The sequence below is a fragment of the Salvelinus sp. IW2-2015 genome, linkage group LG3 (assembly GCF_002910315.2).
Source record: "Salvelinus sp. IW2-2015 linkage group LG3, ASM291031v2, whole genome shotgun sequence".
Lineage (NCBI taxonomy): Eukaryota > Metazoa > Chordata > Actinopteri > Salmoniformes > Salmonidae > Salvelinus > Salvelinus sp. IW2-2015.
In genome coordinates, this window is record NC_036840.1 from 22,708,499 (window position 1) to 22,723,015 (window position 14,517).

A 14,517-nucleotide genomic window follows, 5' to 3' on the forward strand; every position below is an offset into this window, starting at 1 on the left:
CTGTGTAGGTGTGTCTCTGTGTGTGTGTGATGAAATCAACAGAAATAAAGTAGCTTATTAATTCTACTACAGTCTCACTATTCTACTGTTATTTCATCATTTACAGCATACCTGGAAGACCAACAGGTAATTGCAGCACATTCATTTCTGATCATCTATTCCAGCTCTAGCTGTAAACTACAGAGCGCAGGCAGCTCCCCCTCTGTCCAAATGTGCTGGAGTTCCTCCGACCAYAACTGGCGCTGTAGCCACAGGGGCACACTGAATCCTGCAGCGCTTTCCTCAATGTCCGACTGCCAGTGGGAAGAACTTTGACCAACCACCAGTTAAATTATTTCACAGCACTTACTGTCACTTTTGTTTTTAATATATATGTGTGTTGTTTTACATGAAACGAGATGTGGTTTATTTATTTACTAAGTTGGCTGTCGTTGGTGATACAGATATCTTTCATCACACTAGCAATTGGTGAGTTTACTTTTTGAAGTTAGCTACAGTAGCTMGCATCGCCACATTACCTTCTTTCACACCCAGCCTATTGATGCATGTCAATTCGGCCTGGGCTCGGGGTGCAAGCAAAGTGACAATCAASAATGTGGCAGAATAAACTTTACTAACTTGCCAGTTAGGATAATAGTAGCAATTTAGTTAACAATGCTATGCACATAACGTAGTGTGGCAAATTCCCTTAGCTCACACACTAGCTGTAGCTAGCTAACAGCCAACTGGGTAGCTAAAGTTAGTTAGTTGTGATTCACAATCCAACCAAGAGAGTAGAGCAAATCTACTTGTTTTCACGTGCAAAGTTGATCATTGTAATCACTACAGTAATATCTTGTCTCACSTGCGGCGTTTCATCCAGCCTGCAACTGGTGACAAAGCTTATCCAATGTTAACTACCTATTGCTGGTCCATACCTATTGCTGGTTGTTGTGTAAGGGGCTACTAGTAACTAACTAGTTAGCGAGTATCTTTACCACAACACTGCTATTTACAAAATCGCAAGCTAACGTTGTTGTAAAGCCAATCGTATTACGCAATAGTTGTATAGAAATGTCTGGCACGTAACTAACTGTTCGACCGTTGCCCTAACGTTACTCCTATATTCCAAGCAGAGTATGCGAGCGGAGTTGAGTGGTCGTAAATCCCGCTTGCACACCGCGCCATTAATCGAAATCACAATTTAGCCAACACTCATCTATTTTTGTTACTACCTGGACATACCATTTCGTTTTGAAGTATTGAAACCAAGCCATGTGACTTAAACCATTTTAAAAGACGTGAAAAGGTGAATGTAAGAAGCCATTGATCGTCCTTGGCTGGAGTCCACTTGTTGTAAATTCAATTGATTGGACATGATTTGGAAAGGCACACACTTGTCTATATAAGGTCCCACAATTGACAGTGCATGTCAGAGCAAAAACCAAGCCATGAGGTCGAAGGAATTGTCCGTAGAGTTTCGACACAGGATTGTGTTGAGGCACAGATCTGGGGAAGGGTACCAAAACATTTCTGCAGCATTGAAGGCCCGCAAGAACACAGTGGCCACCATCATTCTTAGATGGAAGAAGTTTGGAACCACCAAGACTTCCTAGAGCTGGCCGCCYGGCCAAATTGAGCAATTGGGGGAGAAGGGCCTTGGTCAGGGAGGTGACCAAGAACCCGATGGTCACTCTGACAGAGCTCCAGAGTTCCTCTTTGGAGATGGGAGAACCTTCCAGAAGGACAAGCGTCTCTGCAGCACTCCACCTATCAGGCCTTTATGGTAGAGTGGTAAGACGGAAGCCACTCCTCAGTAAAAGGCRCATGACAGCCCGTTTGGAGTTTGCCAAAAGGCACCTAAAGGACTCTCAGACCATGAGGAACAAGATTCTCTGGTCTGATGAAACCAAGATTGAACTCTTTGGCTTGAATGCCAAGCGTCACGTCTTGAGGAAACCTGGCACCATCTCTACAGTGAAGCATGGTGGTGGCAGCATCATGCTATGGGGATGTTTTTCAGCGGCAGGGACTGGGAGACTAGTCAGGATCAAGGAAAAGCTGAATGGAGCAAAGTACAGAGAGATTCTTGATGAAAACATGCCCCAGGGCACTCAGGACCTCCGACTGGGGWGAAGGCTCACCATCCAACAGGACAACGATCCTAAGCACACAGCCAAGACAACGCAGGAATGGCTTCGGGACAAGTCTCTGAATGTCCTTGAGTGGCCCAGCCAGAGCCCGGACTTGAACCTGTTTGAACATCTCTGGAGAGACMTGAAAATAGCTGTGCAGCGACCCTCCCCATCCAACCTGACAGAGATTGAGAGGATCTGCAGAGAAGAATGGGAGAAACTCCCCAAATACAGGTGTGCCAAGCTTGTAGAGTCATACCCAAGAAGACTCGAGCCTGTAATCGCTGCCAAAGGTGCTTCAACAACTGAGTAACGGGTCTGAATACTTATGTAAATGTGARATTTCAGTTYTTTGCAACATTTCTAAAAAACGGTTTGTCATTATGGGTTATTGTGTGTAGATGTAGGCTGAACAATTTAATACATTTTAGAATAAGGCTGTATGAAATGTTACAAAATGTGGAAAAAGTCAAGGGGTCTGAATACTTCCCGAATGCACTGTAAACACACTAAATAGGCCAGGAGCCAGACAGGGAGCCTAAGATGTAATGAAAATAAATGATTTAGCCTATATTATTAGGCTCTGTCTACAGTGCCTTTTTGAATTAATTTTTAGAAACACGAGTTTGGCCAGAGTCTGTGGCTTCAGGCTCATGTGTTGGTGCTTGGAGAGCAGGCTAGCAGCAAAGAATATCCTCTCCGCTCTTGTAGAGTCACTGGGGATGCTAAAACACCCTTTGGGCCTCTATTGGCAGGCTGGGCAGAGATGCAGTGTTTTATTTTACACTTTTCTATAGGTAGACCTAAAGGGTTATGCAAAATAATCAAAAAATGGGAAACACCTTGAAAGTGGAAATAACGCCAGGCCTATTGAGCCAAAATCAATTATGGGCTATTGTATAGATAATAGAACAAGAATGAACAACTTTTAAGAGATCTGATTTTTAGTTTATAAATACTTTACTACAATGACTTAGTTAGCTACACACCTCGTTCCTTTTTTTAATTTTTTTTTTAGCATTTGCGCGTAGTAAGTAAACCATCATGCTTTCGGGATATGTGTGTCTTCAGATTCCACAATGATTATTTAGTGGACACTACATCACCGCACTCCCTCTCTTGCTCTTGGTCCTCATCTTTGTAAGTCACCTTGATTTTGCACCTGTGTGTTTTATCAGTTTCTTTATGAAAATATTTAGCGACCACCATGACAGTAGCTAAAGCAAGGGGCTATAGCAGCACACAAGTAGACTACAAATGCATGCTGGGCCGTGAAGTGAGCGAAATTGGAGTGGCCGAGAAGGCCGACGCTCCAGCCTTTGGGAATCTGGCTCCGTACTCCAGTCAAATTGGGCACGCTTCCTTCCAGCTCCGCTCCGCTCACATACTCTGATTACAAGGACAGATGTTTTGTTTAAAGGCGAATTGGCTCTGGAAGCCAAAACAGCYAAGTATTCCCATCTGTGTGGGAACCCTAACCCTATAAAGGTGTGTAGTAATTTAAATAGAAAAGTATTTAGTGCTGATATGAATATACACTCCTTATGCTTCCAAAACCGTACCGCAACGGATGCGTGTTTAATGTTTTGAGGAAACAAAACTCCCCTTTCTGAAGATACTATTGTCAATATTAGTGATATCGGGACATTATTTTTGATGATCGCAATAACTTTTAGAATAGTGAGAATTGCAATACATATCACATCGGCACCTAAGTATCATGATAATATTGAGCACCCTGGCAAATCCTAGTCAATAGGCACTAAAGCAGTTAGTGTCTATGAATGAATGGGGTAGAAGTCATCTGGCTTATGCCCTTGTTTAAAAGCAGTCTACTGTGCTAGTAGGTTTAGCTGTGCAGATGCGTTGACAAATTCGACACATTTTTGACGTGTTAAACGCATGTGCATCTGTAAACTTAGAAGATAATACTAGTTTGAAAGTCAAGCGAGTCAACTTTTGTCACAGGCTGTTTAGTTTTATCCTAAAATCCAATCTGATTGGACAGCTGTCACTTATTATCCGGCGTGTCTATATTAGCAACGAATGTCATCAGCAATAATGTAGTAATCACCAATAACCGGTAAATTAATATAGTCCTTGTGGATTTAATGCGAATGTGTGTCAAAACAGCTCTTGAATCTCATGTTCAGACAGTGAGTGAGTTTGCACTGCAGGCAGTGAGGTGGTAGAACTAAGAGAGGGAGCTGTCCGATGCGGGATAAAAAATGAATAAAAATGTCTGCCTGTCATGCCTCGCTATGAGTTCCACCGGCACTTGGGCATAGGGTTCAAAAGTGCACAGCGCTCTGTCCAGATTTCCTCACTCTGTGTGTTTAGAAGTCCGGGCGGGCATGGAGTACTTTGCCTTACGTGACGAGATGCAGATCCTTCGTGTGTGTGTGTGTGTGTGTGTGTGTGTGTGTGTGTGTGTGTGTGTGTGTGTGTGTGTGTGTGNTGTGTGTGTGTGTGTGTGTGTGTGTGTGTGCTGTCACCCCCTTCTCTTTGATGTAATTGTTCTGACTTGTTTTAGTGTATTTGCCTCAAGTAGCCTTCTCTGGAAGCATGTTAGTAAATGTCTGATTCTGTCTAGGCTACCTTCAGTTTTTCAGGGGTTATTTTGGGTCTTGTGTGTGTATATATGTGTTTGTTTGTGTGTTTACTGCCGTGAATGTTGTTTACTTATTCATCAATCGATCTCATCCCTTGTATGTCACAGTGCTGTCTATGGACAAGCTGGTAAATGCATTTTGTTGGTTGTTTTTATTTGATTTATTAGTACGTCTCTCCTCCCCCCCCCAGCTGCTGGCCTGTATTATTTGGCAGAACTAATAGAAGAGTACACAGTTGCCACTAGTCGAATAATAAAGTACATGATACTGGTGAGTAGTTTCTCTTGGATGATATCTAACACAGTGAATTTGACCGATCATTTCCCTGAACACTTCGGCCTACAGTGTAAAAATTCAAAGAGCTACCCCTCTATAGTAACCGATCAGTCTTACAGCCTAAATATCTTGGTCATCAACTTGTACTTTCATCTCATCTGAACAACTCTCCCCTCCTCCCCTTTTTACTTGTTAGGTGACCTAGTATTCCCATATGTCCTAGGCTGCATTCAAAATGTGCACTACTTTTGTCCAGAGGCCTATGAACAAAAATATTGCACTATAGGGTGGCATTTCAGATGCATCCTATACCGCAGAGGGGAGTAGTACTACTAACACCCCTGCTCTGTGTACTGTACTTTAGTTCTCTACAGGTGTGCTGACGGGCCTGTACCTGTTTGATGGCTTCCCATGGCTGATGATGGGCTGTGGTCTCTTCACCAACCTGGTGTACTTTGGCCTCCTGCAGACCTTCCCTTACATATYGCTGAGCTCACCCAACTTCATTCTCTCCTGTGGTGAGCATCAGAGGCAGGCAGCAGCTGAGGCAGGAACAAGTGTATAGTAGCGATAGCTTTTCTAGATGTAAACGCCAATCGATAATATGCAGGGCCTGGAGTTTCTTCCCTGATCATGTGGCCTAATTTAACTGTTTAAAATGCACTGTATTCATCCCTCCTGCATATTTGTCTTTCTCTCCCCCGCTCTCCCTCTTTCTCTCAGTATTGGTGGTGTTGAATCACTACATGGCTTTCCAGTACTTTGCTGAAGAATATTACCCCTTCTCAGAGGTAAGCCTAGGACACACGCACCCACCCACCTCTGAGGTAAACCTAATCTGTGTTGATTACTCCTGAGCTCTTATGAGCAAAGTATTGCAGGGTACATAATCATTTATTTACTTAGCAAATGACATAATGGAACTATATGAGTGATGGCTCAAATACTCAGGGTTGGGTAGGTTACGTTCCAAATGTAATCATTACAGTTACTAGTTACCTGTCCAAAATTGTGATCAGTAACATMATTTATGGATTACACAAACTCAGTAGCGTAATCAGATTACTTGCAGTTACTTTTGGATTACTTTCCCCTTCATAAGAAGACCGTTTTTTTTGTAATCAGTTACTGCCCAACCCTGCAAATACCTCACCTAGGGCAAAGACAGTTGCTATGTGTAATGGGAATATTTAAACTGAATGAAGTTAATATTCAAAGATCGAGGACTCACTGATTTATTATTGTATTCTCTGAACACTGATTCTGTTGTACGTGACAAAGTCACTGCTTTTTCTTTTGACCTTCATACAAAGCCTCTCAGGCCGGTGTTTACAGAACAGCCGTCTGCTGATTAGGACCTAGTAGTTATAGGCTACGTGTTTTGCTATGATCAGCGAAAAACTCTGAGCCCTAGTCGTAAACTCTAAAGGCAGAGTATTTCCTTGTCAGGAATCACTCCTGGCCCTGTAGCTCCTCTCTTCACCTCCGTCTCTCCTCAACTCCATATCTTCTTCTCCCTGAAGGTCCTGGCGTACTTCACCATCTGCCTGTGGATCATCCCCTTCTCCTTCTTCGTGTCGCTATCGGCGGGGGAGAACGTGCTTCCGTCCACCATGCAGCAAGGAGGTGAGCTCTTAAGGCTAAGTCTGAAATGACACCCAATTTCCTGTGTAGTGCACTGCTTTTGACCAGAGCCTTATGATACGGATACTTGGTCGTGTTGAGTAGGGCACACACTTAATTACAATGAAAAACGTTTTCCATGAAAGTACGTTTTTCCTATAAAACTAGTTCAGTTAAATTGTGTTTTCTCCCTTCTGGACCCCACTCAGATATAGCACGTTCAGGTACCACCCCCCCCCCCCCAGTTGTTCACCTCTTAGCCAACCAGGTTCTTTTACTAAAAGTTATTTAACTCTCTTTCTCAACAACTTNCTTTTACTAAAAGTTATTTAACTCTCTTTCTCAACAACTTATCTGGTTAGATAAATAAAGTTGAAATGTGTTGAATTTTTCTCCTCTCTTTCCTTCTCCAGATGACGTGGTCTCAAATTACTTCACCAAGGGCAAGAGGGGCAAGAGGTCTGGCATCCTGCTCATCTTCTCTTTCCTCAAGGAGGCAGTGTTGCCTAGTCGACAGAAGATGTACTGAGGCTCTACCCGGGGGAGTTGGGGTGGTCAGGGGGGGTGGTAGGGGTACAAGGGTATATTTGGGAAGGGACGAAAGGAGAGGAGGAAGAAGAGCTCATCGTAGCAGTGCAGACGAGAGCTTCCCATTATTGCTACGGACTAGCAGCAGTGTGTTTACAGGACTGGTACATCTCTCATACTCGCTCTCTTTCTCTCTCTAGCTCTGTCTGCATCTGAAATGGCACTGTTGCCTATATAGTGAATAGGGTATCCATGTCTGTCTGTGATGATGGTGACAGCAAACAAAGAACTGAAGGCCTCTGGCTCCTGTTCTCCTGTTCTCCAGCTACAGTAGGCGTCTCAAATAGGCTCTCTTCTGCATCAGACTCTGTTCTGTTTTTTTCTGTTCTGTTTTTTAACTAAAACGAGTGTTTCTTATTGGACAAGTTTATGTTGTCCCCTCTCTGTTTTAGTCAGTTTTCTTCTGTTTGGGGCCTAATGAATACGAGCCAGGTGGAGGGCAGGTTGAAGGGGGGAAGAGGGGAACAGGGTTGGCGTGAAACGAGGCCAGACCGGATCACTTYTTTGCGTCCCAAAGGGCACCCTATTCCCTACACTGTGCAGAGACCCATGGGCCCTGGTAAAAAGTAGTGCCCTTATGAAGGGAATAGGGTACCATTTGGGGAAGCAGCCCTTGTGTTGTGTGCTGGGTCGCTAACTCCCTACTAGTATGGGGTCGCCTACTAAGCCAATGTTTTTACGTGGCCGCATAGGAACAAATGAGTTTTTCTTTTGTATATGTCTTTACTGTTCAACAATCATCAATGACTCCATGGCTCTCAAACGGCTCATTCTCTTGAGCCATTCAAAAGAAGAAAAAGAAAGCTTAAATAATACAAGGGATTTTTTTTGTATGTCAATTGATAAAAAAACAGAAACAAACTAACATGCCCACGAATACTTATGAATCTGTGATAAGGTAGTTGACGTGCAATCATTTTTGTACGCTTCTTATGGGTGAATCGGGTAAGTTTGGCGAGAGAAACGGCTAAAGTGATGTGTAGCAATGCTATTAAAGAGGCAGTTATATGGTGTGAGACTCATCACTGATTGTGTGGAAGGTAAATGGTATTTTCGCTGGGGTACGGAATTATTGGATCCATTGAGAAAGATGAGCAAAAAAACCTAAAGTAAAAAAATACTAATACTGAGCTAAATAAAAAATGTGTTTATACTAGATGATGTGGTCTCATTGTTTGACAAGTAACACAAAAAAATAAAACACAATTATTGCATGCCCTGTTTTCAATACTCCAGCACCATYCCCCTTTGCACAGACTTTTTCTAAATCTTTTATGAAATTGGAGAACGCATTGGGAGGGATCTTAGACCATTACTCGATATAGAATCTTTCCAGATCCTTGGATCTCTTTCGTCTGCGCTTAAGGACTACCCTCTTCAATTCAAACCACATGTTTTCAATGGGGTACATTGAAAAATATAGATTTTTGTGGTCAATTAACAATTTCTTTGTGGATTTTGATGTGTGCTTGGGGTTATTGTGTTGCTGGAAGATGAACTTGCGGACAAGTTTCAGCCTCCTGGCAGAGGCAAACAGGTTTTTGGCTAAAATGTCCTGATACTTGGTCAAGTTTATGATGTCCTTAACCTTAACTAGGGCCCCAAGACCAGTGGAAATAGCCCCATAACATCAAAGATCCACCACGTAGGGATGAGGTATTTTCTGACAATGTATTTCATGTCATCTGACCAAAGCAAAGCTTGGAGTTTGCTAAACGGCGTTGGCATTTGTATTTGAACCGGTGCTATGGTCATATGACATAAAAATAGAGCTCTTTGGACACGCCCACCAGCGGTGGGTTTGGCCTTCGAAAGAACAATGCAGAACATACCTCATCCCTACGGTGTTAGCGCTATTTTGCTCAAGGAACTGGAAAGATTATATATGGAGGAATGGTCTAAGATCCCTTCCGATGTGTTATCCAATCTCATAAAACATTTTAGAAAAAGGCTCAGTCGTTATCCTTGCAAGGGGAGCGTGCTAGGGTATTGAAAACAGGATCCAATCATTTTGACCCCTATATTTGTGTTGTTGATTTTACTTGTTAAACTAAATCTCTTTCTCTGAGCAATTGTATTAGTCGTAATAAGCTCCCGAGTGGCGCAGCGGTCTAAGGCACTGCATCTCAGTGCTACTGTAGAGGTGTCACTACAGACCCTGGTTCGATCCTGTATCACAACCAGCCGTGATCGGTAGTCCCATAGGGCAGTGCACAATTGACCCAGCATCGTCCGGGTTATGGGGTCGGCCATCATTGTAAAATAAGAATTTGATCTTAACTGACTTGCCTAGTTAAAGGTTAAATAAAAAAATAATAGCTAATTTACAGTATATTTTATACACTTTTTTGCCTCATCTTTATCAAGGGATCCAATAATTCCGTACCCCACTGTCAGACTTAATCAATGATTGGCGGTGAGGCAGTTAACATTTAAGTAATTTATCAGACACTCTTATCCAGAGCGACTTACAGGAGCAATTAGGGTTAAGTGCCTTGCTCAAGGGCAAGGTCGACAGACTTTTCACCTAGTCAGCTCAGGGATTCGAACAAGCAACCTTTCTGTTAACCTGGTGTGAGACTCAATATGTGAACGGTTATGTGGAATTACTTTCCTGGGTTGTGTTCACTGGGTATGAATTGTTTAAACACTTCTAACAGAAAATAAGCGTTGTTATTGGACTTATGTTTAGTAATTTCTCTGTTCCAAAAAATTGATCTCCCACTACTGAACTGAACACGACCCTGCTTTTGCAAGGTACTCTATATTGATTGTGTGCTTTCACTATAGTGTATGTTCTGGGGCTAGCGGCAGTTGGGGGGGGGGGGGGGGGGCGAAAGGTTGAGCAGAGGTCAGGACATGCCATTGCTGGGGTGTGAAGTGATTCTCAGGAAGTGTGAGCGTTATGATGACAAAGTAAGCGGACAAAACCACAACTCCCACCTCCACCCCCTACCTTCTTTTGACAAGCTCTCACCTGCAGACCCAGACTAGACCCTGAGGGAGTGTCATCAAGACAGCAGGCCCCCGTTTGTGACAAGTGACCCAGGTTACTGTGGTCTCAGCCCTGTGTCACCCCTCCCTTACCTTCACGCAGGAGACCGAGGAGCTCCAACCACAGAGAAGTAGCTGGAGACTGGTGAACTCAGCTGTTGTTCCACTTATGTATGCATAGCCAGTTTGACATTGGGATGGGGGAGCCCTATAATGACACAAAAGCACTTAATTGGGACAGCAAGCCCAGAGTGGAAAGTTACAGGGTAGTCCTCTTATCTCTCCTGTATTCAACAACATACATAGTTAGTCATATACTAATTACAATACCCATTTGTAACCATTTTCGGGAGTTAGCTCTGACATTGCCAAACAATCCTTGTACGCCTTTCATAATCTCTGGCAATTTTTATTGGACGAGAATATACAGAATATACAATAATAATAATACTCCTGATATGCAAAATCTGTTATGTTTTGCAGAACACCACTGTCCAATCGCCTGTGATGCTTTGTGACATAGTAGAGTCAAGTACAGTGTCTCTCCATTATAGTAGAGTAAGACTGGGAGAAAGTGGATCTCCACCACTCCTTAAGGTAGAAATTGCCCCCAACCACAGATCTAGGATCAGATTACCCTACCTGCCATTCTAACCTTAACAATTACGAGGGATGAAAGAAATCTGACTCTGGATCATTGGTTAGGGGTAACTTCTACCTCTCCATCCAGTCAGTAGTGGCCAGGCTCCAGCTCCTCGGCCAAGTGCATGGCCACCTCTGTCCAGGGAGAGGTGTTGGGTCCTGGGGAGCAGCCGAGGCGCGGCAGGTCCAGCACATGGTTGGGCTGGAAGTGGTTGGGCGAGGCGATCCTTGATGGGAAGGCAGCAGAAAACAGCCCCCTCTGAAGGACATCCCAGGGCAGGTTGGGGACCGACTGGGGGGACCCGTCCCACTTGGTAGTGTACTGGGGACGTCCATCCCCACGGGCCCTGCAGAGAGTTACGCTGCGCCTCAGGTCGGGCTCTGGAGGGGACCTCTCGGGCTGGCTGCTCAGACGCACCCCCTGGGGCCGGGAGACAGAGGCCGGTGGGGGTTTGGAGGGGTTGGGGGAGATGTTCCAGGCCTCCCGAGGCGGGGCCCCTGGACACTGCCTGTGGCAGGCCTTGGTCCTCTGGCTTTGTGGCCTCTGGTCTGGGGAGAGGCAGTGGGCGTGAGCCTGGTTCCACGTGGCCCTAGGCTGGGCCCAGAGGAGGGGAAGGCCTTTCTTATCGGCCCACGCCGTGACCTTCTCTTCCATCAAGTTCTGTCTCCCCAGCTGAGGGAGGTCACCATGGAAACATGGACACGGAGGAGAACCAGGTAACAATCGTTAGGAAAAAAGTAATGATTCATTTTTGATTAAATTCAAGGGTTTGGACTTTTTAACATTGATGACAGTGTTAGATCTCTGTAACTCATGAGTAACTTTTGTAATAGTAACAGTAATAATAACTGTTTTTCCACACAGTAGAGTAGACAAACCTTCTCTATGTTCTCGGCCCTCCTGTGCATGTTGAACAGGTCCTGCTGAAGGTTCTGCAGCGCCTTGCGCCTCTCCATCTCTCTTTTCTTCTCGTTCTGCCACATAGAGTCCTTCAGAAACCTGGCCACACACAGTCAGTCACACATACAGTCAAGTGAAGTGTCACTCTGTTAAGAAATAAGCCGAGTAAACTCATTGTCTTCTGATAGGTGGCGCCACTCCTAGGTGCCACTCGCCCCTCAGCTGATCTACGAATATCTCTCTGACATGGCTGTATTACCTGGTAAGTACACAACTTGTTACCACTACTACTACACCAAACCTTTCAAACAAACACACACATCTCTTTCTCTATACCTCTATTTCTGTCCTTTCTCACTCACTCACACACACACACTCTCTCACACACACACACACACACACACACACCTGGCGATCCTTCTGTGACACCAGATGCGTGCCAGTTCCAGAGGTGTGTGTCCTCTGTTGTCTTGTGCACCAGTGTCTGCCCCCACCTGCACTAGAGTCTTGGTACACTCCCACAGGCCCTCGGTGGCAGCCAGGTGGAGGGGCGTCAACCCTGTGTCAGTGGCTCTGGAAATGAACCAATACACGACTCTCTTAAAGTACATCATCACCACCTTCATCTTCACTGTCATTATCACCATCATCGTCATTATAAAGGCAACGCTCATTATAGACATTGGGATAATGTTGTCAGAGCAAGAGATGATGTCGTACACGTTTGGCAGGGCTCCATGCTCCAGTAGGTAGGTGAGGCAGGCATGGGAGTGGGGTCTGCTCTTGGCAGTGAGGACCATGTGGATGGGTCTGCGGCCCAGGGGGCAGCTGGCGTTTATGTCCACCACTTGGGATGCCAACAGCAGCTTCATACACTCCAACTGCCCATGTAGGCCGGCCACGTGGAGCACTGTCAGACCCTAGTGTGTGTGTGTACATATAGGTATACAGGCGAGCACGGTGCACTCAGACAGGCACAAAAGGGCACACAAGTACAGACGGATGGGCACACGCACACGCTCAGACAGACACAGACACTCAGCAGGTCAGTACAGCCACAGATAACATGTTGGAATGCATAAATATAAACAAATGACTAGCACTTCAAGAGATGGAGTTATTGAATTGACATCGAGTCAAGCTGCCGACACAGTGCTTGTTTCACCTGTTTGTCGAGCTGCGTTGGGGATAGCGCCCGCTTCAGGCTGAGTCGCAGCCAGTCACGGTCCCCCGAGGTGGCCGCCTGGAACATGTCGCTGTCCGGCGGAGCCTTCACCAACCGCCGAACCAGCACCACCCCACCACCTACCCTGGGCTTACTGGAGGAGCACATTATCCAGTCACTCAATAACAACAATCAGTCCAGGATCAGGTTGAGAATAGGAGTAAAAAAACGTTCGTCTTTAGTTTTTCAAATTATAGTTTGATAGTATTAAATAAACTAGTAAGCCCAGGCTCTGGTTAGCCTAAACGTCTGCCAGCATTAAGACGACTCCTTGCCCTTGGGCGGTGCGCAACCACTAGGCTAGGCTACTTCAAGTTGCGCTATAACTTCTGATAAATTGCAGGCACGAAGGCTTGGCTACAATGTTACAGTGTTTCAACGGGTTAAATGTATGTAGTCTAGCAAATCAGGATACAATTTTACCACATAGTAGCCATCTTTAGGTCGATACTTTTCCGCGTTTGTTTATATGTTCCATGGTTGCTATGGTTATTCTTCATATTGTTCCACTGTTTTTAAGCACAACAACTCAACAAAAATATAATTAATTGTATTTATATTACCCAACAACCCAAAACAGAACATTGCAAAAGAACGATGGATGACAGATAGAAACTTTCCTATTTGGAATCAATTTGATTCGAACACTTACTTTATTTTTCCAGAATTCAGAAGTTGTCCTTGTAAAAGAGAATTAATTGAAAACATGCGCATTGTTAATGTTCCAATCCAAGAATATAGACATACTTTCGAGTTATAGCCCATGGCCCATTATCGCAGTACAGTGTGGAAGGCAAATAAATTATGTCAATTTTACTGATGTTGAATGAAACGCTTGTGTGTGTGTGTGTAGAGGCGTGGCCAAGAAACCCCTCSGGTGGAATGAATCCGGGCCTGATCTTATTGCTTCTGTTGTTCCTCACTCACCTAGCCTACAGACGACTGGGCTTTGTTTTGTAACGGCTATGAAATGTGTTGAATTAAACAAATAGCCTAGTTCACAGCAAAGGCAGTTCTAGCATACTTAAAATATACACTGCTCAAAAAAATAAAGGGAACRCTAAAATAACACATCCTAGATCTGAATGAATGAAATATTCTTATTAAATACTTTTTTCTTTACATAGTTGAATGTGCTGACAACAAAATCACACAAAAATGATTAATGTAAATCAAATTTATCAACCCATGGAGGTCTGGATTTGGAGTCACACTCAAAATTAAAGTGGAAAACCACACTACAGGCTGATCCAACTTTGATGGTAATTAAAACAAAGTCAAAATGAGGCTCAGTAGTGTGTGTGGCTCCACGTGCTGTATGACCTCCCTACAAGCCTGGGCATGCTCTGATGAGGTGGCGGATGGTCTCCTGAGGGATCTCCTCCAGACCTGGACTAAAGCATCTGCCAACTCCTGGACAGTCTGTGGTGCAACGTGGCGTTGTGGATGGAGCGAGACATGATGTCCCAGATGTGCTCAATTGGATTCAGGTCTGGGGAGGGGCGGGCAGTCATAGCATCAATGCTTCCTCTTGCAGAACTG

The 14,517-nt window shown here is 44.5% G+C and overlaps 2 protein-coding genes across 5 annotated transcripts; one reads left to right on the forward strand and one right to left on the reverse strand.

Annotated features, from left to right (window-relative positions):
* The first annotated feature begins 291 nt into the window (after positions 1-291).
* tex261 (testis expressed 261) lies at positions 292-7,236 on the forward strand. 2 transcript variants are annotated; one of them, XM_023971662.2, is made up of 6 exons: positions 292-468; positions 4,894-4,996; positions 5,367-5,520; positions 5,726-5,793; positions 6,526-6,628; positions 7,039-7,236. In XM_023971662.2, the coding sequence occupies exons 1-6, from the start codon at positions 389-391 to the stop codon at positions 7,152-7,154; spliced, it is 624 nt and encodes a 207-aa protein (XP_023827430.1). In that variant the 5' UTR covers positions 292-388; the 3' UTR covers positions 7,155-7,236. The 2 variants fall into 2 exon arrangements, with proteins under 2 accessions (XP_023827430.1, XP_023827439.1); XM_023971671.2 differs by having other exon boundaries at positions 298-468; positions 4,917-4,996.
* A 3,359-nt stretch (positions 7,237-10,595) lies between these two features.
* ankrd53 (ankyrin repeat domain 53) lies at positions 10,596-14,003 on the reverse strand. 3 transcript variants are annotated; one of them, XM_023971682.1, is made up of 6 exons: positions 13,628-14,003; positions 12,916-13,069; positions 12,471-12,670; positions 12,159-12,323; positions 11,729-11,849; positions 10,596-11,522 (listed from the first exon to the last, which is right to left on the reverse strand). In XM_023971682.1, the coding sequence occupies exons 1-6, from the start codon at positions 13,738-13,740 to the stop codon at positions 10,938-10,940; spliced, it is 1,338 nt and encodes a 445-aa protein (XP_023827450.1). In that variant the 5' UTR covers positions 13,741-14,003; the 3' UTR covers positions 10,596-10,937. The 3 variants fall into 3 exon arrangements, with proteins under 3 accessions (XP_023827450.1, XP_023827466.1, XP_023827458.1); XM_023971698.1 differs by having other exon boundaries at positions 12,471-13,069; XM_023971690.1 differs by lacking the exon at positions 13,628-14,003 and having other exon boundaries at positions 12,916-13,615.
* Positions 14,004-14,517: the final 514 nt, after the last annotated feature.